Raw genomic sequence first — 25,664 nt, 5'->3', positions numbered from 1 at the left:
CACTGCTCAAGTTTATGATACTCTCTCAGAGCCAAGTATTTAAAAAATGGCTCTTTTTCTAATTTGTTTAAGATCAAAAAAGTAGTACTCAGTGTGGAATCCAACTGATGGAAAACATGCGAACACCCTTCTGCTTTATAACATGACTGCCAGCTACTGGACATGGACTCTGACTATAAAATTTGAATAATAATAATTATGAATACTCCTAAATTCAAAATGCTCAGATCTGGGGTTTTGGTTCAACGCATCGTAAAAATCAGGGTCATTTGTTGTTTTTTTGGGACTATTTCCTACTATGTGTATGTCTATACAGCAACTACCACAATGGGACCCTGACTTTGGTTACAGCCTCTAGACACTAACATAATATAACTAACAACTACTATTCTGGGTTCAAAGGTCAAATATGGACAAATTGAGGAGATTTTGGAAATGAGGATTTGGTTTGGGCTCATCTGTATTTTCAACTTTTGCAGGCACCAGTGAAAGGATTTAGATGTCAAATGATCTATTTGGTGAGGCACAATCAGGTATATAAAATGGCTAAATTCTAGCACGACTACAGATTAATTACGGGCACAGAAGTGAGATATAATCAATGAAGAGCACATATTGCAAAACGAGAGTTATTTTTTCAAAAATCAGGCAGTTAGCATCTACTTACATGGGTCTAATGTACTTTCAGTGTTCAGTTTACAGCTATAAAGATTTTTTTTCTAACTACCAGCCCTGCGCAAACAGCCTGAGATCTGAGAGTCAAGCTGGGTCCTATCTGGCTTGTGTACCATCACCAATAATAAAGATCAGAGGGGTAGCCGTGTTAGTCTGAATGAAGTGGGCATTCACCCACGAAAGCTTATGCTGCAATACTTCTGATAGTCTTAAAGGTGCCACAGGACCCTCTGTTGCTTTTTACAATAATAAAGAGTCTACCTTGCCTCAGATGGTTCCATGAAGGTGCAATATATTAAAAATTAGTAAACAATTTTGTTAATGATGTACAACAATAATAGAATCCAGCTTAATCAGCCTGTGTTGGCTCTGCTGCAGGGATGTTAGGAGTAAAAAACAGCAAAATATACTTATCTCTGACATAATCAGACATAACTCTAAATATATGCACAGAGCAGATCACTGCTGAATAAGGTGGTGCCATTTTTATACAGTCACTTTTCAAAGTAGAATTGCGCTTCACTGCAAATTTTATAATATGGGGATCAGTGTGCACACCTCCCTGGTACTTGGAAATTGTCACTTTGTCTTACTACCAGCGAAGCAAAAGTTTCCCATAAATATTAGGAATTTTCAATAGAACTATTTCTTTTAAATTGATTGTTTTAGTTCAATAAAATGCACATGCTGAGCACATGAATTATTAAATTGTCAACTCACAAAGTAATTATATAGTAAAAAATCAAGCACTACCACAGCAAGACTCATATCATTCAACTATACCTCTTGTGGAAAAGCCTAAAAAAAGAAATGAATTTTGCACCATGTTGTTATACTCAAAGAGGAAAGTATATTCCAGAATCAAGGTTTCTCTGTTGAAAACACTCCAAATCCTAACCTGCACTGCAGATCCTCATGTAATTGAGACAGTCTTGGAGTCCTGTCTGAGTTATAGCAGCCTCTTCAGCCTGCCGTATGGGGCCAAAGCAAATATTTGCAGCACTCTGTGATATGGGCCTGCCCCCAATATGTCCCTCCCACTTGGCACCTTGCCCTGGCACACCTGCTACACCAGAGATTGCAAGGGGATTCTTGTAAGGCAGCCTTAAAGCCATCCTTCACAGTTCCTACACATAGAAACCCTCCTCTGGCCACATCCAAGATGTCTAGAGACCCTTCATGCCACGCCAGAGTGGGGGAGTGAGTATCATCCTCTGACTTCAGCCTCTAGGGTTCAAATCAAGGGACTGATACCAGAAGCATCAAGTTATGAATGCAATTTAGCTGCTAAAATTGACAGAATAAATGTTATGTCCTTCTGATGAATCTGGCCTTCAGCTCCATCACCATTGAAGGCAAAAATCTCTAAAAGCTACTTCCAGTCTTGGGGCTTATAGAGCCAAATGCTGTGAGAAAATGTTAATTTTTTGTACTATGGGTGCTCATGTAAAGATGTGGAAATGCTGAAGAATCATAGTTTCAGGGCCTCTGCAGTCAAGAAGCTGGCAGATGTATGTATAATACTACCACTGTCCTCTTAATATTATCTATAGACATGCCCTCTTTTACACCACTTTTGTAAGATCAGCACTTAAAGATAGCTTTGCTATATTGAAAGTTAACATAGAGTGTTTTAATGCAGTTCAGCGCCATAGTGTAGTATCAGAGAGACAGAGTCTGTTATTCAACACAACAAAGTGTTACAAACAAGTTAAGAAGTGATTCTCCAGATGGGAACTTTGACACACTTTGGTTTATTTCTGCTTCTATTTTTCCATCATTTTTTTAACATTAGAAATTCAGGTCTTTTTTACCTTGGAAGGCTTTATGGCGACAGGAGAACTGGTAGGATTATGACATCACAGAACCAAGGAAGTGAGAGGGGATGTGATTATTATTCAGCATGTTTAAAACTCAGTCTTTTGTTTTTTTTAACACCTTTTTGACTAAAACACTTGAGAGAAAAGCTCTCTTTGTTAACGAGTCAACACTCAAAAGTAATGATGCCTGAGACCTTCCAAAAGGGCTTCCAATGAAACCACAGCACAAAAAAGACCCTAAAAAATTCAAAGAGCTCCCCTCTCCCTACCCTTCTCCTCAACAACCCCGTCACTCAAAAAATCTTTGAGGCTTTCTTTATATATTATGGCCCTGAGTGAGAACAGCCCTTCAATGAGGCTGTGCAAGGGTAGAGAGTTGAGCAACAAGATTCCTCCTCTGTGGAGATGCTCAAAAGCTGCTCACAACTGCCATTCCTAAGTTCCTTGCTCACTCCTGCTCTCCCACAGGACCCATTCCTCCAAAAGGGGTAGAGAAAGAGGTGAGGATATTTCCTTGTCCCCGCTACACCATCCTATAGGGCTGATTGCTCATCCTCATACAGGACTTAAATAAGAGTATTTCCAAGAGCCCACCACATCCCTCCCATTCTCTGTGGGAGGTGCCAGGACTCGGGGCTTCAGCCCCCACGGTGGGCACAGGGGAGGTGCTGGGGTTTGGGGGTTTAGCTGCAGGGCGAGGGGGTTTGGGGCTTTAGCCCTGTGGGGCTAAAATATTTACCAGCGCTTCACTCTGGACAGCTCCAGCTGAATTTAAGTCCTGCCCTCATACGAAAGGAGCAGCACCTGGAGAATATCTTGTGTGCTTCCTCTGAGGTGATGCTGCTCTCTGGGCTATAGCTTAAGTCACTATCTAGCCCTATGTTTAAAGAAGCAGAAAATGGGCACAGACATAATTCTATTTTCTTTACAAGTCACCTTTAAAGCAGATGAACATTTCATTTTGAGTCAACCATAGTACACAGAAAGAACTGTGCTTTTTACCACCCTGACATAAAAATAATTTGTATATAGTACTTATCACAGAGCTTAACAAACATGAAATAACTAATTAATCCTCAACACTCTGGTTTGATAGGAATTGTTATATTCCCACTTAGCGTTTTAATCTCTATGACTGAAGTGCCTAATTTGCCACAGTAAGAAGTAATACTGAAATTAAAGTAATAACAACAATGATTTTACAGACTGGGGAAATGAGAGAGGTGAAAGTCAACATTTTCAAGAGTAGTCTCTGATTTTGGATGCTAAATTGACACGTTTGACCTGAATTTTAGAACTGCAGAGTACCCACAACTTCAGATGAAGCCAACGGAACCCGAGGCAGCTGAGCATTTCTAAAAATCAAGTCTATGTTGAACTCCCAAATATCAAGGTAGCCAAAATAAGAGACTAGTTCTGAAAGTTTTGGCTGTAATGACTTGCTTCTGGCAACACAGTCCGTTACAGTTCTGGGGTGGGAGTCAGGAGCTCCCGGCTCCAAGTTCTACACTCAGACTGACAGACCACACCTCACCTCTCTCCCCTTTCTCTACTATTGGTGTTTCTATGATAGATTTAACAATATGAGTAGGACATATAAGGACTGGAAATAGTGATCTAAAATGCTGATAAAACCCAAACATTACTAATTAGCAGTGTTGTTATCCTTTAATGTATTGTACCAGGTAGCAATTTTACAGCACTGCTAAGGCTCTTTGATGAATAACCTCCCCCAATATATATATGCACGTGCACAAAACAGAACCCAATATGAAAAACAAACTAAAGTGAAAATAAAATGCGTTATTCACTGCATGATGACATGACTCAGTAAAACCCACCTCCACGACCAAAATTCCCAAGATCGTTGGGTCCACTAGTGCTGTTGTTTACTGGCAGACTGGTGGCAGGCCAAGAGTCTGCAAGCCAAGGATAACTGGGGTCACTTGCATTCAACAGACCTGGTCGACTGAAGCAGGATGAAAAAAAAAGGAAATGAACATGAAAATATGTCTGTCGGACAACTCTGGACAAGATTGTGATCGAAGAGATTGTATCATTTTTCTCCTGCCACAGTATGTAATAAACAGTTTAGGAGACTTCAATATATTTCAAATTAAAATTGTGTAGGCTTTCATGATTTAAAGACCTTCAGCAGTTAATTAAGGCTGTATACAAAATAACTTTGGCAGTTGAAATGGAACTAGGCATCAGTCGTGATTCTGCCAGAATCCAAATGAACTCTGTTGTCTGTCTGAAACAGGGAGTAGGCTGTATCACTGAAGGATTCTAAACAAGGGTTGAATGATAAATTGCCACTTCAAGGGAACAATCACTCAAAATGACTGCTCTGTATCAGCCATTTCCAGGACTTTGGGCTACTATTTCTTCACTCCTTGAATCCCAAATGTACATCTGTCATCTATAGGCTGGTAGCTCTTTCTTTGAGTACTCTTGTATAGTTTAGAGGAAAATAGGTTTGAGTGGGATTAATGGAAAGTTCACAACAGTATTTTTATCTGTGACTACAGCATGCTTTCATAGTTTTGTAATATTAAACTTCGAGAGCTGTAGTCTGACTTGGATATCTCAAAAAGGGAAGGGAACTTTGGCCATAAGAAACTGCACTCACTAAGCAAAGGATAAATAATGTGGCCCTATCCTGAAATTCAGCATGGCAAATGTGGCCAGCGCTTTGTGTTTTGCAAGGAAAATCAATCTCTTAACATGAAAACCACAGTTCTGAAGGTTTTCCGGATTATTAGCACACTTATGAGGAAGAAGCAACATTTATAATCATTGTAGTTTTTCTGATAGACCCCTTCTGGTACAATCCCTAAGAGAAACATGGGTTTCTATGGAAACGGCAATAAGAAGATCCAGCAGTTTTCTTGCCACATCCACTAGCTCTCATTAGGCCTAATCTCTTTTTGCTAAAATATTGATTAAATGGGAGATTGGAAGTTATTACCAGGGCCTAATTACAGTCTCCATATTGGCAAAGAGAAAATAGATGAGGATATATGGGTTTGTTATCAGCTTTTATCAATTTCAATTGAGTAGCCAAAGTTGTGGAATCCAGTTCCATCAATCTACAACCTATTTATCATCCATGAATCATTTATTTTGTGATCGATTATGTGTAATTGTTCACTCACAGCAATTTAGTGGGAGCCAATAAGGAGTCTTAAACAACAGCAACTTCATTTGCTAATGTCTAATTAATGCAATAAACATCCTGGTAACAAATGAACACATTCCTTGTGATATTTACTACTAATTTCTTCTTGGGCATCTGGGAGATATGAAACATCTGGACTTGATTCCTCTAAAGTGCCCAACAGATAGATCATTAAACCTTGTGGTAAGCCATTTAATTCCTCCTAGACTTGTCAGTCTTATAAATGATCTTTTATTATAATAGTCCTTTATCTATAGAAAAGTTCAAGTTCCTAATCAAAAAGAAAATAGGATGGAAATAGATCTTTTTAACAACAAACCTACCTTCCATTGCTCATTAGTCCTCCATCTCCTCTTTGAAAAGTGACTGTTTGGGTTTAAAAAAAAAAAAACACAAGAGAGGAAAATAAAATCAGTTAGTAATAATTAGTAATAAAAAAATCAGAGTTTTCTTCACTCAAGACTAAAACCTCTGGGCATCATAACAAAATATAATGCAGCAGTTCCAAGAAAGAGAAACATGCCACATTGAGAGCTTCCACTGGACAGATTTAAATCAATCTGCCCTGTAGCCTGTACGCTAAAATTGCAGGATGGCTAAAGAATCCTGAATTTACTATTGGTCCTCTGACATGACTATGTTGTGTGAGACTACATCAGGTGGTGAAATTGTGTTTTTCTGGAATGCTTCTGCTTCAGTATATAATGACATTATACCGGAATGTTAATGACATCAGTGTCATGATGCAGCAGCATAATGCCACCACACAAATATTTTGTCCCATAGGATAAATGCAAAGAGGTGGCAGTCCCGCTAGAATTATAGTGGAGGAAAAACAAGTATAAATCCTATCTCACTTCTCTCACACATTCAAGATAAAAACATCACACACACAAACGCAAATACATCAACATAACATGGGGGGAAATCCCTTCAGTCTTTCCCTGAAGGATGCCAAGGATACACTTTGAAGTACATGAATTGTATTAGAAATCCAAAAATGGATCCTTCACAGAAAAGTCCCTGCCCCCATTGTATATTCACAGGGGTATATTTCAGGATGGCCCACAGTTGTAAACCACATTTCTCAGGAGCTGCTTTCGAACATAGGGCAATATAGGTGGTTCTATATTGTGGTCCTATGTTATTAATTCCTTTATATACTAATTTTAAGCCAACCTTTGCTGCAAACTTGCTGAACAGCAAGTGCAATTAATGCACTGTAGAAATCACTAGGTATTATGAAACAAGGCCAATGAGCAGACCTGGTCCTTCAGTGGCAATAATCTATTAATGATTTTCAGAGATCATTCCAATTAAAGTGCCCTACAGCAGACTATTTTAGTGGTTCAGCCTGGATCCTGAAGATCGTGGACAAAATCCACATCTATGAATGAAGATTGCAATTTCAGATGGAAAGAAGCTCTATGGTCAGCTTAGTTAAAAATAACCTCCAAATAAGGAATTCTGATCACCTTCCTAGGGTAGCCATCTTCATCAATAAATATACAGTCACCAAAGCATTTGCAAGGTTCTCCAGCTGTTACCCCCACCAACCCAGAAATACCTTTGTTGTATCTAGGCTGACTTTAACCATCTCTGTCAGATACTGCACTCTCAGCAAGATAACAATACAGCACCAAGATGGAAATGCCATGATTAGCAAAGAAGTTGACATACATCTGGATAGCAGCAGCATATTGGTGATACCTCATATTTTGCCAATTTATTAGTTCTCTAAGGGGCTTCGCAATACACATTTAACAAAATTTAATGGTGATCAAACTAACCCCTTTGGAATCTCATATGGAAGGGCTTTTGGGGTTGATGATTAATTATCCATTACCACAGAATGGACTACTGATTCTGCTGGAAAGCCACTGTAGTTCTATTTCACATCAGACTATTTAATAGCTGTATTTTGAAAGAGTTAATCTGAAACAATTAATGAAAAGAAAATTGAAACCGTGGGAAGTATTAAACAAAAACCTGCTTACAAAACCACCACATGCTAAAAACATTGCAGCTAATTAGCTCTTGATCTGACACTACTTTCCAGTTATGTTACTTTTTAATGGACTATCAAGTGATTGTATCACTCTCTGCAAAAAGTGAATAAGCTAATGCTAAAGAGCTGTGGATATCATTTGTGAATATGCAAATAAATGGGTGCTGTCTGGCTATGTCTCAAAACATGTTGTTAAGAAATGTATCAGTAGAAGCTAATTTAATGTTCTTTTTCTTCCACATCCTCAATTTCTTCCAGACGTTCTATCTCTGTCAAAGCAACAAAGATATAAACCCAGAAACAGACCACTAATGTATTCAATAATGAACTTTCTGAATTTGGTTTGGTATTTTATAGGGGGCTTCCAGGATAACATAGTCTACATTGAAACTAATTTCACACCTGAGATGAATATGTTTGTTTAGGCTACAGACTAATATTAACATTTTAATTTTAAAGGAAATATTGTCACTCTGTGTGTGTGAGAGAGAGAGAAATTTTAAATATGACAATGGGGAAAAATAATATTTTTGGTCACCTACATATTTATATTTGTAGGACTCTCTAGCATAGCTAGAGGGGGGAATACAGAAGGAGAACACACCAACAACTGTCCCTAGAGGCGCTCTACTTGCAGAGCCATGAAGTATGCAGGATACTTCTGAGCATGCTGGGGAGCGCATCATGAGAAGACGTGCCTCCTACACTACGTGTATTAAGCTGTAGTTGATCTCCGCAGGCCGGCAGTAGTCTGCTGGCTCAGAAGACGGGCGGATGCCACCACTCTGCCCCACCTTTGGGGTCACTAGCGTCTAGTGGTAACCCTGCCTTGTCCTTGCGCACAACCTCACTTTCTGACCATCCAATAGACCATCCCCTTGTGCTTTAGGGGAGAGATACAGCTAGGTATTGGCTGAAAGAGAGAAACCCATCAGAGAGAAACAGCTATGGCAGTGTTATTGTTTTTTTATGGGCCAGGTTGTGGCTGGGCATGCGTAGGTGCATGTGGCTTGGAAAGAGGACGCTCCTTATGCTTGCTTCCACTTTGCACACTGATGCAGGAATGGCTACAACCTTCCCATAATGTGGAACAAGAAAATATCACAGTCACTGTTCTTGTTCGACAGGCTCTGTCTGATCAGCTAAACTCTCCAATCCAAGGCTGTAGATCTTTTTTTGAAACCCGAGGACATTACTGGCAGATCACAAAATCATTTTGTATTTCTCAGATTTGCAGGAGCACATCCATTTCTCTAAGAGTTAACAAGAAGAAGGAAAAGGCAGCTAACGGCACAAAAGACATGGTCAGGCTGCCAAAATAAGCACTTTGTTTATCACTCCTGTCATATGTTTTGTCAGCATTTTTTGCCTCCAGTTTGATTTCTGAAATTACAAAACAGGTCTAAATGCTGAAAAGGAGCATAGTTAGTGCAACTCAGTCTTGTAGATGTCAATGTAAAATAAAATGCCCAGACAAGCTGGCTTTATTCAGGCTGTCTCCATTTCAAATCGATGCTGAACAGTCTCAAGGGGCAATGGGGGAGGAGGAAGAGGAGGGTCTCTCTAACTCTAACCCAACCCATCTTCTCTTGCCTTTTATCACTGAGAAAGCATGAAAGGTCTTTCAGCATTATCTGTATCTCATATATGTCCTTAGAATGGTTGAAGTCCTGCATTAGGTGCCAGGAGGAGACTGGCTTTCAAAAGAAGATGGGGGGAAAACAAGAATAGTGATTTCTAAGGGATTCTCACCAGACTATACTGCAAGAACTGCAAAAATGCAGAGTATACTCCAAAGTGCATTTAAACTGCATACAATGTAAAGAAATTATATTATATAAAGAAAGTATATATTTGTATGAAGAAGAGTATATGTTAAAAGAGCTTTTGCATGTTTTTTTAAATATATAAAGAAGTACCTATGCTATTTACTATTATTATCTGACAAGGTTAAACCTAATCTTCATGCCTGCTAGAACTGGAAAAAAACGAATATATAGTAAGTTGACATTTTAAGGCAAGAAGCTTCAGAAAGCTTTCTATGTGCCTATCTCTAATAGGCCACATTTTCCTGCCACAAATGAAAACTTTAATGTTGCCAGCCAAGTCTCATTCCTTTTCCTGATAAGCTGTTCCTCAAATATGAATGTGGATTAATCCTCTTTTAATAAGCATTAACTCAGAACAGATAATCAGTGTATAAAAATTCCATCAACTCTTCTGCCTGCCTTTGGATGATTCTGTCAAATAATTTATACTCCTCTAACAATTTTACGAATTATGCATGAAACATTTAGAATGCCATAATTTACTGTTTTTAATTTGTTTATATTTATTAAATTTCACAAAATCTTTAATCCCTTAGGGCACTAGTCACTAAATAAGCTTACCTACTCATAACTGAACATACACATTTACTTTCCTTGCATGGCTGATGGCCTGTGCATTCTTGAAAACACCTTGAGTATTCAAGTGAGTGGTTATTGGCACACCAATGAGTCAGAGGACACATGAAAGATACATGGATATATGGAGTCTCTCTTGTTTCTGCACAGGAATTATGTGAATTTACTGTACAGAAACCTGTGTAGAAATGTGATGACACATTTGTAACTTTCCCTGCTAAATGAATCAGTTCTGTTCCAGAATTGTAATGGATGGGCGTGAAAGAACTTGCATATTGTACTAGAAGGGATATCTGTTTTGTGCCAGCTCCCCTTCTTTGTGCCATGTGCAAACCTGTGTTGCATGTTTGTATCTGGGGAATGTGAGTAGAGGGTGAACATGAAAAACAGGAAATTAGTGTATAACTCAGTTTCAGTGTGCATAGCAGCAATTTTGCTCTTCTAGAGGGTGTCAAATGTGCACAGACATGTCAGGCCAAATTGTCCTCTACAATCTGCACTGCCAATTGCTAAATAAGGAATAAATCATGCATTTGTGGTTCTGACAGACCCCTGTGTCCAGCTTTTGTTTTGCTGATACACTGTCATCTTCCAAGAATATATATTTAACCCACTGGTTCCGGTTATGTCACTACTGCTTCCCAGCTAGTGGAGTCACTTATTTCACTCACATGATAGACACTCATACCTTTAGTGCTTTAAGTCTCATGTTCAATCCCTGCTGATGAATCATGCAGGGGTGGGGGGAGGGGGTGTTATTACAAGTGGTGGCCTGTGACCCAGAAGGCTACATACATATTACAGCTGTTCCACTGTAAATAACCAAAAAGCATGTATAAAGTCATATTATTCATTATTTGTGAATATGTGAAAATGTTCACAAATCCAGAAAGTTACCTAAGTTTTAGCCCAACAGATTAATCTTCCCCAGCCCAACTATGTAGCAGCAGCATTTCATTTGCTATTTATTATTTTTCTGATTAAAATATGTCAGTGATTCAGTCATGCAGCAGAAACAATACCTTTCTGATGGCCAATCACACAACGTAAATAGCAAATAGTCCAAGTGAACAATTCACAAACTTCCCACAGTCAGAAAATTATCAGTTCAAATATTTAGCAAATATTTTCAAATAATGAATACATACCATTTAAAAAAATCAGTGTCAATTTGTGAATAATTTGCAAATAGAGTTGGAAAACAAAAGATTGTCACAAAAAAATGAAAAAAATATTCTTCCTTCTTTTGTTTGTTTTTTCAAAACTTTCCAACCAGTTCTATTTATGAAGCAAAGCAAAAATCTAAATTTATCACAAATATACATAATGAACAGTTTGACCAGTACTATTACATATTCAGATATTCATATTATATGTATTCATGAAGGAAGCAGATGTTTGGCCTGAGCAAAAATGTGCTTCTTTCACAAACAAATATATTAGGATAAATTCACCTCCAATGTAACTTCACTGAAATTCACCTCTGATGAAGGTGAATTTGGTCCTAAGCCTGCCTAAAAATGTAGGCCTGGAATCTATTTTAGCATACATGGGTTACAACTGACTATGGAAGGAACAACCTATAGACTTGAGTCTTCTCAGATCTATACAAACAGGGAGGTGTTTGGCTAAGTGAAAATTTAAACATTTTGTGACTGTAGATCATATAACCAACTCCAAATTCATGCTGTCAGGAACTTGATGTGGATTTGAGACTCTTCTTGGGGAACTCAGTGCCTGGACATAAATCAGTAGATTTTGCTAATCTCCAAATGCACTTTTGTGCTAATTGTGACCATGGGTCAGATTTTGATCTTTGTTCCCCCAGTGTAAATGGACTTCATTGAAGTAACTCTGGATTTACTCATTATGAGGGAGATCAGCATCTAGCCCAATGTGTTCAGAACACACATGAGTTAAGTTACTGATATACGGTAGTATGTGATTAGGGTTTAAAGCATTCACGTTGTGCCTCCCAATGAAATGAGAAAAGCATTTCAGGCTGTGGTCACTGTCTGTCAAGCTGTGCCACGCCTTACTCTTATCTGAACAAACATGCCAATAGTGCTGTTTTGGCTAAGCCATTCATGAGTTTTCAAACCTTCTCTTTGGTACAGTTGTTCCTAATAACGATATAAGGATTGTGTGGGCAGGTGGTATCACCTCCTCCTCCTCCTTGTCACACCTCTCTCAGCAGCCAGCTGTGCCCTCCTGCTGAGCTGCATACAACTCCAGAGATGGCTGAAAGGTAGACAGAGCTGGAGAGAAGCAGCAAGAAGGGAACAGTGGAAGGTTCCAATGAGCAGCAGGGAGAGGAGCTAACTGTACAGGGAGTGCAGAGAATGAGCATAATGTGAGCAATGGAGAAAGGGGGGGACCCATTAGCACAGGGGGAAAGAGGGAGGAATTATGGTAGGATAAGCAGAAGCACCATTTTAAAGGTCTGTTTTCAAGAAAGCCAGGAGTCTTGGGCTGCTGGAGGATTCTTGGTGAGTTTTAGGTTGCTCTACTCCACTTTTTATTGCAACTTTTTGAAGAGAAAATAACCTAAAATTCCCTGAGAGGCATGCACGGCCTACTAGTAGCTGGGAGACCAGTGGCCCACAAGCCCCCAACTTATTTGGAAAAATGTCCCTTGTCAAAATTCTTGGCATTTGGCAGGTATGACTGAGAGGTGTACTACATGCCACAAAATGTTGCACACTTATACTGGAAAACATTGAAATACATTGGCTACGTACACTGTAGTGCATGGGGATAATGTAATAATTTTTGGGATTGTGACACTCATGCTTAGATATGAGAATTGAGGTCAATTATTTGTATTAATTATTACAATTAACTGGATACACTGTATCTCTTGACCATACATATGTTGGCAAAGCTGTTTGCAACCTGCTGTTTCAGCCACAGTTCGTTTATTCTTCACATAACTTTAATCACACTCATGATAATGGCCTACCGTATGTTACGCCTTGTAAAAAAACGATAACATGAAGTTGGTTGTGGATTGGACAGGCAGAACAAAGGCAAATGCTTCAATGAATAAAGAGCTTTAAAATGCCTTAAAGACCTACCTAGTGTATCAGTGTGTGTGTATGGGTTAATCACTGGCTAGGTTTGACATAAGTGCAGATCTGAAAACCCCATGCAGAGGCAGATTCATGTAAAGTGAAGAGTGGAATCTGGGATAAGTTCTGCTTCTCTGGCCAGGTGCAGAGGCCTTCAGAAATTTGCAAGTTAAATACATGAATACTCAAGAGCAAAATTTGGCCCTTTGTGACTAATGCCTATCTATCGTAGTTATGTTAGTTCAAGCATTGCCCTGAAAATTACCTTTCAAAATTGCATAATTTAGAAGGGTTGGATGAGTAAGAAGTATGCAGAATTATAATGAAAGAGAAGTTAATTGTGGTAGATTGTAACCTTCTTCTGAAATCACTAGCAGAGTCAATACCACATTATTATAACAGATGGGGAATGGGAGTGTTTCTCCTTGCACTTGGTTTTAATTCTGTATACCTGCTATGATTATAAAGACTTATGCTAATGATTGCAATGGCATGTTGGTGAGGTAAGAGACAGACTAATGGACAGTACCTGCAGGGGTGAAGGTGAAGGACTGAACTGCAAAACAAGAAAGCAAACACATCGTGAGTTACAGACCCTGATAACAAGCACTAATTGCAGGGCACAAGGTTCCGTTGGAAGTCACTCATCTATAGTTTAAAATCGAAAGCAGGTTATAACAATTGAGCTTTAAGCACTAGTCAGCCAGCAGCCAATGAGAAATAAAGGTTGAAGAAAGGTGAATAGTGAATTTTGACAATTACATTTGATGGAAGTTAGTTCTGAGGTGGACATGCTATCCTCCTTATCATAAATATTAGGATGAGTTCTGAAACATGATGTCGTACGAGCTTTCATTGTTAAGAGCATACAGCATTTCACAATTCTGATAATGGTCATTCTGTGTCACAATGCAATGTTCACATAACGTTTAGGTGCTGCAAACGTCATGAGAAAGAATGAGCTACATTAGACAACAGCCTATGGTAGTCAATTTAAGCTGCATTTTTAAAGTATAAAAGACTGCTCACAAAAATGTGCCATGTCAACTCACATAGACATAGGCCAAAATCCCTTCTCTGGAAAAATGAGGCTTAGTATGCATTTAGTTAGTGCATCTGAAGTACATGAAAAGGTATGACACCTCCAAAAGGAAATGAGACTACTAAAATCCTGATGTGTTATCAGTTTAATGTAAGAAAGTGATAAAATAATGTAACTATCCCCTACTGTTAATTATCCTCATTAGATAGACTGATAGATAAATCTGTATCTATCTGCATGAATTAACAAAACCTCTCAGAGTAGAAACTGTCATCACGTATATACTCATTATTAATTACAAGGAAAGAAAGAAAACATCATGTGCAAACAGCACAGCCTACAAATAATGTTACTTCACCACTGTGGTCACTCAGGCTCACTCTATAGAATTAATAAGAAATCAACCAAATTTTTGAGTGAGTTTAGCCTGGCATGCTAATATTGCCAGCAGTAAACATGCGTGAATTGCCAACCGTGCTTAACCTGGGCCAAGTCATGAAAGGTCTTTTCCTCCTTGAAACCAATAATGTGCTAAAATTAATTAGTATATTGGGCAAGGAAACTAGCTGGAAAATACCTCAATATTTTAAGAGTTATTTTTCATGTAAAATTGGTCAAAAGTTGGAGGTGGTTTTTTTTCTTGGTTTTTTTTTTAATAGGTTCGTATGTAATTTTATTATAACTATCTGACTTCTCCACAACCCACAGGAAACTTGAGATATATCAGCTATAGGAGTGTTACCAGTCCTGACAAAACAGAATAAAGAGATCTGACGGGGAAAATACGAGAATTTTTATTTTTATTTTCCCCTTCCAAACGTAATTCTCTGAGGCTAGATTGTGACTGTAGGCAGAACACTGAGCAAAATGTGTGTGTGAGAGCTGCACCACACTGCTGGGGTAGCTCCAGGAGGCATTGTGCTTCATAGACACGTCTGAGACCCTACTTCACACCCACTGCAAGTAAGTAATTTATTGCTTGCCTATACCAGCACTAAATTATTACTTCCCCTGTACAGGCTCAGCTACTCTCACCAGTGAGTTGGGGTGGATGGAGCCAATGCTCTGCCCATTCCCCTCTCCTTCCTTCCTCCTTATCTGGAGCTGGGGGCTGAGGGAGTGGGTGAGTAGCTCTGCTTACTTGTATGTGCCTAATAGGGTGACCAGATAGCAAGTGTGAAAAATGGGACAGGGGATGGAAAAAGCCATGAATATTGGGACTGTCCATATAAAATCAGGACATCTGGTCCCCCTAGTGCCTAAACCCAAAGTCTGGGGCAAACATAGGAGTAAAGTGGTGAAGTTGGTGGGGGATTCATACTCCCTCTTACTGTCATGTGGTTATATAGTCTGGTTCGCAATCTAGCTCATAATTAGAGTTGGGAACACTGAAAGACTGCCTTTTGCAACAAGAGTTGGGTGAGAGGTACAGTTAATCCTTTCTGTACTTTTGTTATACTAGATGTGCTGGAGATGTAAAAGACTGTCTTACAGTAATGATGAAATGTGGTCCAGAGCAATGCATTTAAAGCTTCTCATACACTGGCACTTTTACAGCACACGTTAAACAGGCATACGGCATTCATCCATTCCACCTTTATTTGTAAAACCAGCATTGTTAGGGTTGGGGTTTTTAAATTAGTTCTAATAGCACCTGTCCTGTTCATGGTAGAACCTGACAAGTTTGTAGTAAATAGTTACTGTTCTTACCAGCATAATTGCTCAGCCCCTTCCTCTTCTTTCTTCGCCAATACAGCCAGATGCTGAAACCCATCAGAATTACCCAGCATGCCCCACCAATGCCAGCAATAAAAGCAGGCTGCTTGACAACATCAGTGATTTGCTCAGTTATGCTGTTGTTATTTTCAGTGATGACAACTTCGTTACGACCTCCTGCACAAAGGAAAGTCAATATCACATGTTTATAATGTACTTGTAATGCAACCAAGAACCAGAGACCTGAAATGGAAAAGAAACAACAGTACTGTGCTTCAAAATAATTTTCCATGGTGGGGTACAGGTAGTTGGGTGTGGATTTATAGGGTGTTCAAACACAGATTTGAAGGCAACGTTTCCTGCAAGAGAACCTACAATTCATTGCAGTTATTCAAACATATGTTGAAAAAAAATCTACTATACTACTGTCCCTGTAAGCTAACAGATGGCAGCTCACAGTCAATTTTTGTGAAATATTCTTGATATGGGTATAAGCAGAATACCACAAAGAGAGACAAAGAGACAAAGTGACAAACACAGACTATATGCTGTCTTGATTGTATCTAATGATTTGGAATTTATTGACTTCCTGCATATGTCCCATTTTCTTTCTCCTGATTTTAAAACTGAACTGGTAGCTCAGTATCTGGCTTGATAACAAGCCCCTAATCTAAACTGTTATCTGTGGATGGACGTCACACAAATGCCAAAGTGTGTAGCTCCAGAACTGACAAACACTGTGATTGCTCAGTTATTAGAAACTCTCTTCAAAAATACCACACCTCTCCAATCTGAGCCACAGACTCAAAAATTCAGCAGTTATAAAAATATGAAAATCAGATAACATTTTCTACAAAAAATATGAATAGTAACCTTGTACATGTTTGGTGTAGAACATCTTACTCGGTGTGGGTTTTTTTAAATGATGCCAAAATTATCCAACCTTAATATTTAGAGCATAGACATATCTTGCCCCCATTCGTGAAACTACTTACAGTGTTTTTAACATGTAGAGGAGACGATTCAGTGCTGCAAATACCGTATTATAAAAAGCAAATATTTGGACTCTTAATTACAGGAACTAACAAATTATAAGAACCTATCCCAAATGTAGGAAGTAGAATATTGTAGCAATAAAGTGGTTATTTCAGGCAAATTGTTATAAATATTGTAGCATTATGCCTTGCTGTGAACATTTATATATTCCTCTTCTATAATTCAGCAATGGTTAAATTCACTCTACACTTCTTGGAACACAACTGCTGCTGTGTCAGCATACTGGCTGTAGTCTAAAGTAAACAAACAAGGTCATTTGCTAAAGTCTTTAGCGATCTGATTCTTATTCCCACTAATGCTCCTTTACACCACTCCAGCAGCTTTGCAGTGGATGTAAATGTAATATCCCCTTTAATGCTCCCTTTCATTGCCAAATCAGTGTAATGGGGCCTTAATATAAATGAGACTCAAGTCCAGAGAACATAAGAGTCCCCTTTACTTCATTATGGTCTACTTGTCTAACCATACTCTATCTGTCAGAGCCTCCACCCCTTACTCAGTCATTGATGTCAATTGCAGCAATGCCTTAGTGACAAGCTCAGTTTAGACCTTATACTTCATTCAGAGGTGGTTGAAGTTACTTATTAATAAATATGATGTAGTGTATTGTGTTGCTGGAACTGCTGTTAGTAATCCATGTGATTTTATTATGCTTTTCCCCTATCTGATTACTCATATCAATACTTAGTAATTCTGACGGTCTGCCTTTGTGAACAAATAGTTCAAATATTATGCTGGATGTTGGCTTGGTTTTAGTAGTTTTGTTGAAAAATCACTGACAATTGTACTATAAAGAAAAAAAACCAGGGAATTTTAGGAAACACCAGAGAGTAGAGTCAAGGGAGAAAAGCCCTTGACTGATTATGGCTGAGGGCAACATGCACCCACTTTATATACATTTGGTAATTTCAAAGCATTGCATTGCATCATGCCTGAAACTTAAACTACAGGCTACAAAACCTGCCACAATGCTTTCCAAAACTTTTAAATTTTATCCGGCCAATTATCAAAGCCCCGGTGCTTCCCACCCATTATATGGTATGAAGGCCAAAAACTCAGTGGAAACCAGTGGGTAAGGAAAAGATGAGAGGGAGTAATGGCTCCATCAGATGTTTTCCTCTTCTTTGGTGCCCTTGGAACCCTTCTTTAGGTGCATCATAGAATTAAGTCTCCCAGGGCCAGAAAGGAATGAGCCTCTCTCCTTGTGTACCTCAAGAGCTCAAAGGGCCAGAAGAGGATGTGGTGAGGCAATGGAAGCGCTGCTCCTGAAGAAGCCATGGAAAAAGGAAGGCCAGGGGAACACTTTGGACATGCTGGCTCCTTGAATAGATGTCCAGGAATCCAAAGAAAGGTAAGGCACTGCTCTGAATGAGCTCTTCCCTACCATCTACTGATGGGGGGAAAGACCTCAGGAGCAGACCATATTTTTATAGCTGTATCTACTGTGTGACTAGCAAAAATACCTGCTCTGCCAAAGTGATCAATTTTGGCTGTTTTGGGTTAAAATTAAGTCTTGGATGGAGGGATAATGAAATGTTATCCTTATTATATAATTAAAGGGCAAAAAAAATCCTGTATTTAATATGCCCTAACTATAACCTCACTTGCTAAGGAGGATAGTGATGCCAAATCCAAGTGAAAGTCAGAGGGGGTTGGGACAGGTGTTCCTATCTGGTAGTGTAGGCTCTGTTAAAAGGTTCTTAGATACCGTTTTACCCTTCTCCTCCAGTGTTTAAAGAAAGAGATGATTTTCTATCCGTACAGAGTCCTTGATCTTACCAGTGATCACTACAGCTGAAATCATTAATAAGCTGGTCTAAATGGCTGAGCCTTAGACCTGGTGAGGGGACAGTGCTGCAGTGAAAGACGACCCAGAAGAGGCAGCAGCAGTGAGGTTCTCCACTACCTGGTGAAATCACTAGAAGCAGGAGGACTGAGCTAGTGGCAGAACATCAGAACCCAGCATTCCAGCTAAAGGGAGCAGGGTGAGGCAGGAGCCGTGGTAGTGATAGTGGTGGGCAGGCAGAGGCATCACTCAAACCCAATCTTCCCCCATCCCTACTGGCAGGAGGTGAACTCATCTGATCACAACTCTGGAGTCTGGGACTCTGCTGAGCTCAGACAACAAATCATGAGTGCGGATGCAGTGAAGGGAAAGGAGAGAGATGTGTTAAAGGGACATTCGTCCATTGGACTTTTTACACCACAAAGGACTACCACCCACTATACTGTGGGGAAGGTATTTTACTTATGGCTTGCCTGCTCTTGACTCATAGACTCATAGACTTTAAGGTCAGAAGGGACCATTATGGTCATCTAGTCTGACCTCCCGCATGATGCAGGCCACATAAGCTGACCCACCCACTTTCCCTTAACCCAGCTGTTGAAGTCTCCAGATCGTGATTTAAAGACTTCAAGTCGCAGAGAATCCTCCAGCTTGCGACCCCTGCCCCATGCTGCGGAGGAAGGTGAAAAACCTCCAGGGCCTCTGCCAATCTACCCTGGAGGAAAATTCCTTCCCGACCCCAAATATGGCAATCAGTAGAAACCCGAGCATATAGGCAAGATTCTCCAGCTGGATCCTCATTTTACCAGCGATGGCACGTTATTGCCTAATTGACTAAAATCATGTTATCCCCTCAAACCATTCCCTCCATAAACTTATCTAGCCTAATCTTGAAGCCAGACAGGTCTTTTGCCCCCACCGTTTCCCTCGGAAGGCTGTTCCAAAATTTCACCCCTCTGATGGTTAGAAACCTTCGTCTAATTTCAAGCCTAAACTTCCCCACGGCCAGTTTATATCCATTTGTTCTCGTGTCCACATTAGTACTGAGCTGAAATAATTCCTCTCCCTCCCTGGTATTTATCCCTCTGATATATTTAAAGAGAGCAATCATATCTCCCCTCAGCCTTCTTTTGGTTAGGCTAAACAAACCGAGCTCCTCGAGTCTCCTTTCATACGACAGGTTTTCCATTCCTCGGATCATACTAGTGGCCCTTCTCTGTACCCGTTCCAGTTTGAGTTCATCCTTTTTAAACATAGGAGACCAGAACTGCACACAGTACTCCAAATGAGGTCTCACCAGCGCCTTGTATAACGGAAGCAGCACCTCCTTGTCCCTACTAGAAATACCTCGCCTAATGCATCCCAAGATCGCATTAGCTTTTTTCACAGCTACGTCACATTGCCGACTCATAGTCATCCTGCGGTCAATCAGGACTCCGAGGTCCTTCTCCTCCTCCGTTACTTCCAACCGATGCGTCCCCAGCTTATAACTAAAATTCTTGTTAGTCATCCCTAAATGCATCACCTTACACTTCTCACTATTAAATTTCATCCTATTACTATTACTCCAATTTACAAGGTCATCCAAGTCTCCCTGCAGGATATCCCGATCCTTCTCCGAATTGGCAATACCTCCCAACTTTGTGTCATCCGCAAACTTTATCAGCCCACTCCTACATTCGGTTCCGAGGTCAGTAATAAATAGATTAAATAAAATCGGACCCAAAACCGAACCTTGAGGAACTCCACTGGTAACCTCCCTCCAACCTGACAGTTCACCCTTCAGTACTACCCGCTGCAGTCTTCCCTTTAACCAGTTCTTTATCCACCTCTGGATTTTCATATCGATCCCCATCTTTTCCAATTTAACCAGTAATTCCTCATGCGGTACAGTATCAAACGCTTTACTAAAATCGAGGTATATTAGATCCACCGCATTTCCTTTATCTAGAAAGTCTGTTACTTTCTCAAAGAAGAAGATCAGGTTGGTTTGGCACGATCTGCCTTTCGTAAACCCATGTTGTAATTTGTCCCAATTGCCATTCACCTCAAGGTCTTAACTACTTTCTCCTTCAAAATTTTTTCCAAGACCTTGCATACTACAGATGTTAAACTAACAGGCCTGTAGTTACCCGGGTCACTTTTTTCCCCTTTCTTGAAAATAGGAACCACATTAGCTATTTTCCAGTCCAACGGTACCACCCCCGAGTTAACAGATTCATTCAAAATTATCGCTAAGGGGCTTGCAATTTCTCGTGCCAGTTCTTTCAATATTCTAGGATGAAGATCATCTGGTCCGCCCGATTTAGTCCCGTTTAGCTGTTCAAGTTTGGCTTCCACCTCTGATACGGTAATGTCAACCCCCCCCTCCTTTATTCCCCTCTGTCCTGCTGCCTCTATTCCTAAGCCCTTCATTAGCCTTATTAAAGACCGATGCAAAATATTCATTTAGATATTGTGCCATGCCTAGATTATCCTTAACCTCCACTCCATCTACATTCTTCAGCGGTCCCACTTCCTCTTTCTTTGTTTTCTTCCTATTTATATGGCTATAAAACCTCTTACTATTGGTTTTAATTCCCCTCGCAAGGTCCAACTCTACATGGCTTTTGGCCTTTCTCACTGCATCTCTACATGCTCTGACCTCAATAAGGTAGGTTTCCTTGCTGATCCCTCCCCTCTTCCATTCTTTGTACGCTTTCTGTTTTTTCTTAATCGCCCCTTTTAGATGCTCGCTCATCCAGCTAGGTCTAAATCTCCTGCCTACTAACCGTTTTCCCTTTCTCGGGATACAGGCCTCGGACAGCTCGTGCAACTTCAACTTGAAATAATCCACGGCGCCATCTGCCTTTAGATCCCTAAGTATGTTAGCCCAATCCACTTCCCTACGTAGTTGCCTTCATTTATTAAAGTTGGCCTTTTTGAAATCGTAAACCTTAGTCACAGTTTTAATTCTGTTAATCCTTCCATTTAGTTTAAACTGAATTAGCTCATGGTCACTCGAGCCAAGGTTGTCCCCTACAACCATTTCCTCAACGAGGTCCTCACTACTCACCAGCACCAAATCTAAAATGGCATCCCCCCTTGTTGGTTCAGTTACTACTTGATGAAGGAATTCATCTGCTAGCACATCTAGGAACATCTGAGCCCTATTATTGTTACTAGCATTTGTTCCCCAATCTATATCTGGGAAGTTAAAGTCCCCCATGATTACACAGTTCTTATTAGTTTTTACTTCCCTAAAAACATTAAATAGTTCTCTGTCCACATCCAGGCTAGATCCCGGCGGTCTATAGCACACCCCAAGCACTATCCCAGGGGAGGCTCTAGTAGTTCTTTTACCCAGTGTAATTATTGCCCAGACAGACTCCGTCTTATCCATTCCATCAGTTATTATTTCTTTACAGTTTACCTCATTATTGACATACAATGCCACTCCCCCACCTTTACCTTTGTTCCGGTCATTCCTAAACAGCACATACCCTTCCATACCTGTACTCCAGTCATGACTACTGTTCCACCATGTTTCGGTTATACCTATGATATCCGGTTTCATTTCTTGGACCAGGAGCTCCAATTCCTCCATTTTGTTACCTAGGCTTCTTGCATTGGTGTATAAACATCTTACTGTATGCTGTTTATCCTTTCTCCCATTAGTTATGCAATTTGGTACGGATCCCGTACTGTCCATCTGCCCCCTCCTTCTTATGTCCAATCCCTTACCCCTACCTATATCTGTGCTTATCTCTTCACCCTCCTTTTCAGTGTTTGAATCTGGCGTGGAGATTAACTGGACATCTCCCAACCGTCTCCCCCAAATTCCTAGTTTAAAGCCCTTTTGATGAGATGAGCCAGCCTCCCTCCCAGAAGTCTATTTCCTTCCCTACTCAGGTGAAGTCCATCCCGTGAGAACAGCTGTCTGTCCCCGAAAGCCTCCCAGTGGCCATACATCCCAAAGCCCTCCTTATAGCACCACTCCCTTAGCCAGCTATTTATCCTCACAATTCTATCAGCCCTTTGCTATCCTTCTCTAGGAACAGGCAGAATCCCACTGAAGATAATCTGAGCCTCGACTTCCTTAAGCGTCTTCCCCAGCCTGGCATAATCTCCCTTGATTCTCTCTAGCGAGAACCTCGCCGTGTCATTCGTTCCTACGTGAAGGATGATCAAGGGGTTCTTACCCGCTCCTTTTAGGATCCTTTTCAACTGCAGGTCCACATCCCGTATCTTAGCGCCTGGCAGACAGCACATCCTTCTGTTCTCTGGGTCCGCCCTGGTCACAGGCCTGTCTAACCTCCTCAGTAAGGAGTCCCCAATCACATAAACCTGCCTTTGCCTGGTGACAGTGCGATCTACTAATCTATCCCCTGTTCCCTGTAGTCGTAACTCCTGTAGTCGTAACATCACTGGGGTGTTTTCCCAAATTACTACTGTGTTCCCTCTCCTTTTAATATACATTTTATTTTGTTATACACAGACAATGTGCATGCAAGTGGAGAAGTACGGCCTCGGAGAGGCACCCAGGCATGATGATTAGTTTCCCCAGATTTCTGGGTGGGGACTCGAGCTGGTTCTGTTTTGTAATGTTAAGAGGAACCCTTAGATATGAACATAGCCCTTGTTGCTACAGCCACCACCTGGTAGAAAGGTTACAGAAAGGAATCTTGTTTCCCTATAGAAACCTTAAGCCCTGGACTGGACATTCTGCCTTCACAATGAGGTCAGAAACAGGTTGAGTAGTGGATGCACAAGAAACTCCGCGAGGAGAACCTCAGAGGAGCTTTCAGAGGACTTTATCCCCGGCTAGAGCCTCTTTCAGAGGAAGATGCAATCTGTCTCCAAATTAGGTCAACTTACCTTCTAAGTTAGCAGCCTGGATGTTTGTTCTACCCTTCAGTGCTTAGCAATTACATGTGCAAAAGTAATAATTCATTTAAATGTCAAAATAACATATGCTTTGTGATTTCAGTAGCTGAAAAGTAAATGAACACAGATGCATGTTTCCTATTGATGTAAAACAAAATTAATCTAATTGTAAGTAGTTTGGGGAACAAATTACATTAATTTTGTATATATTTATCTGATATTTAATCAAAAGTAATATATATGTCATCCAAGGTATCAATGTACTATTTCATATACTTCAGGTGTTTCTATAACAATGCTGTCAATTCTACTAATTAGAACACATATGAGGGATGTGTGTGACCTGTAACGCTCCATTGTTCTGCAGACAAAAATATAATGAAATATGTCTTCCTCCCATTGGAGAGTAATGAAGAACAAAACTAATTTGTTGGACCAAAAATTAATTAGACACATCAGATTCGATTGTACCTATTACTGTGAAAGTTTGCAGCTGTTCCTCATATTATTACACCAACTATAAAATGTAAGTATGAACATGCCAACTGATTACTGAAAGAATAGCTATATTATTAATCAATATTATTTTAAAAATTATTTCTTCTTATAATCCAACTACATTTTCTTCTCTAGCATCCTCAACACTGGTGAGCAAAATTTTAGGTTTTTTTCCTAGAAATAACAAGTTTGACGTATATTTCTTTATAGAAGCTTTGCAAGGTTTGAAGACACGTGCAGTTCATGGAAAGAGCACAATTCATAACTGTTTCTTTGTATTAGACCAAGCAATCAAAATATAGTTTCAAGATCGTAATTACAAATCACAGTAAGAAAGTATTTTAATGTAATTAGGGAAGAAAAATTTATTATAGATATCTGGATATGTGATTAGAATGGCAAGGTAAGATATCACTGTGGTATTATTTATACTGCACCATAGTTGTGCAGATAATTAAAAAAAAATCACATTATGGTCCCTTCCCCATGTAATCAACATTTTATCCTGCAAACACACATATGTGAGTAACTTTATTCACTTGAGTAGCCCCAGGGGCATAAAATATAGAATCACCAAAATACAGGGCTGGAAGGGACCTCAAGAGGTCATCTAGTCTCTGCACTGAGGCAGGACTAAGTAGACCATTCCTGACAGGTGTTTGTCTAACCTTTTCTTAAAAACTTCTAATGATGGGGATTCCACAACTACCCTTGGAAGCCTTTTCCAGTGCCTAACTATCCTTATAGTTAGAAAGTCTTTTCTAATATTTAGCCTAAATCACATTTGCTCAGATTAAGCTGATTCCTTTTTTGTCCTACCTTCAGTGGATATAGAGAATAATTGATCACCATCCTCTTTATAACATCCCTTCAAATATATGACAACTGTTATCAAGTCCCTCGGAAAGTCTATTTACATGAGTAAAGTTACTTACATAAGTATTTGAGAATTGCAACCTATAATGATTCCCCATTTACAATTACATTTTGAGACCTGTCAGTTAGCCAGTTTTTAATCCATGTAATGTGTGCTATATTGATTTTTCATTGTTCTAGTGTCTCAATCAAAATATCATGTGGTACCATGTCATCTCTTAGGGAAATCTTAGGGATATCAAGATAGTCTATAAACAATAGAAAAAAGATGGGATTTAAAGAAAAGTGAGATGCAGACAGTGTGACTGCTAGTAACTGTATCTTGCTTTCTGAATACAAAAGGGAAAATGTAAGTGAAAAAGGGAACCAAAATCAAAACAGAAAAGACCTTATCCGTCACTTTTCATCTAAAGGGCATTAAATATGCAGAAAGTGCTACCAGACAAGATTGCTGAGGCATATATTCTGGGATCATTAAAGTAAGAATTAAATGACATAATGAGTATAACAATGAATAAATGAAAAGTCTCTAAGTTCCAACTGGCATTTTCCGATTCATGATGTACTTACATTCTCATGTCTCTTCCACCGCCATACCACAAATATGGAAACATATCTTTCCATGTAGCTCTGGGGTATATTAACCAGTTTTGTAAGAGTCAGG

General features: G+C 39.7%; 1 protein-coding gene across 1 annotated transcript in view; it reads right to left on the bottom strand.

Moving 5' to 3' along the window:
• Positions 1-25,664, bottom strand: part of ROBO2 (roundabout guidance receptor 2) — a 632,658-nt gene that overhangs the window by 51,085 nt on the left and 555,909 nt on the right. The window contains exons 18-20 of the mRNA XM_029911756.1: positions 15,913-16,095; positions 6,000-6,042; positions 4,337-4,464 (exon numbers count right to left, since the gene is read on the bottom strand). Coding sequence (XP_029767616.1) covers positions 4,337-4,464; positions 6,000-6,042; positions 15,913-16,095 — 354 coding nt within the window. The remainder of the gene's footprint in view (positions 1-4,336; positions 4,465-5,999; positions 6,043-15,912; positions 16,096-25,664) is intronic.

This window comes from Terrapene carolina, unplaced genomic scaffold (genome assembly GCF_002925995.2).
Source record: "Terrapene carolina triunguis isolate 2854851 unplaced genomic scaffold, T_m_triunguis-2.0 Scaffold38, whole genome shotgun sequence".
In the NCBI taxonomy this organism is placed as follows: domain Eukaryota; kingdom Metazoa; phylum Chordata; order Testudines; family Emydidae; genus Terrapene; species Terrapene triunguis.
The sequence above is the reverse complement of the archived record's forward strand: the minus strand, read 5'-3'. Positions and strand labels throughout refer to the sequence as shown.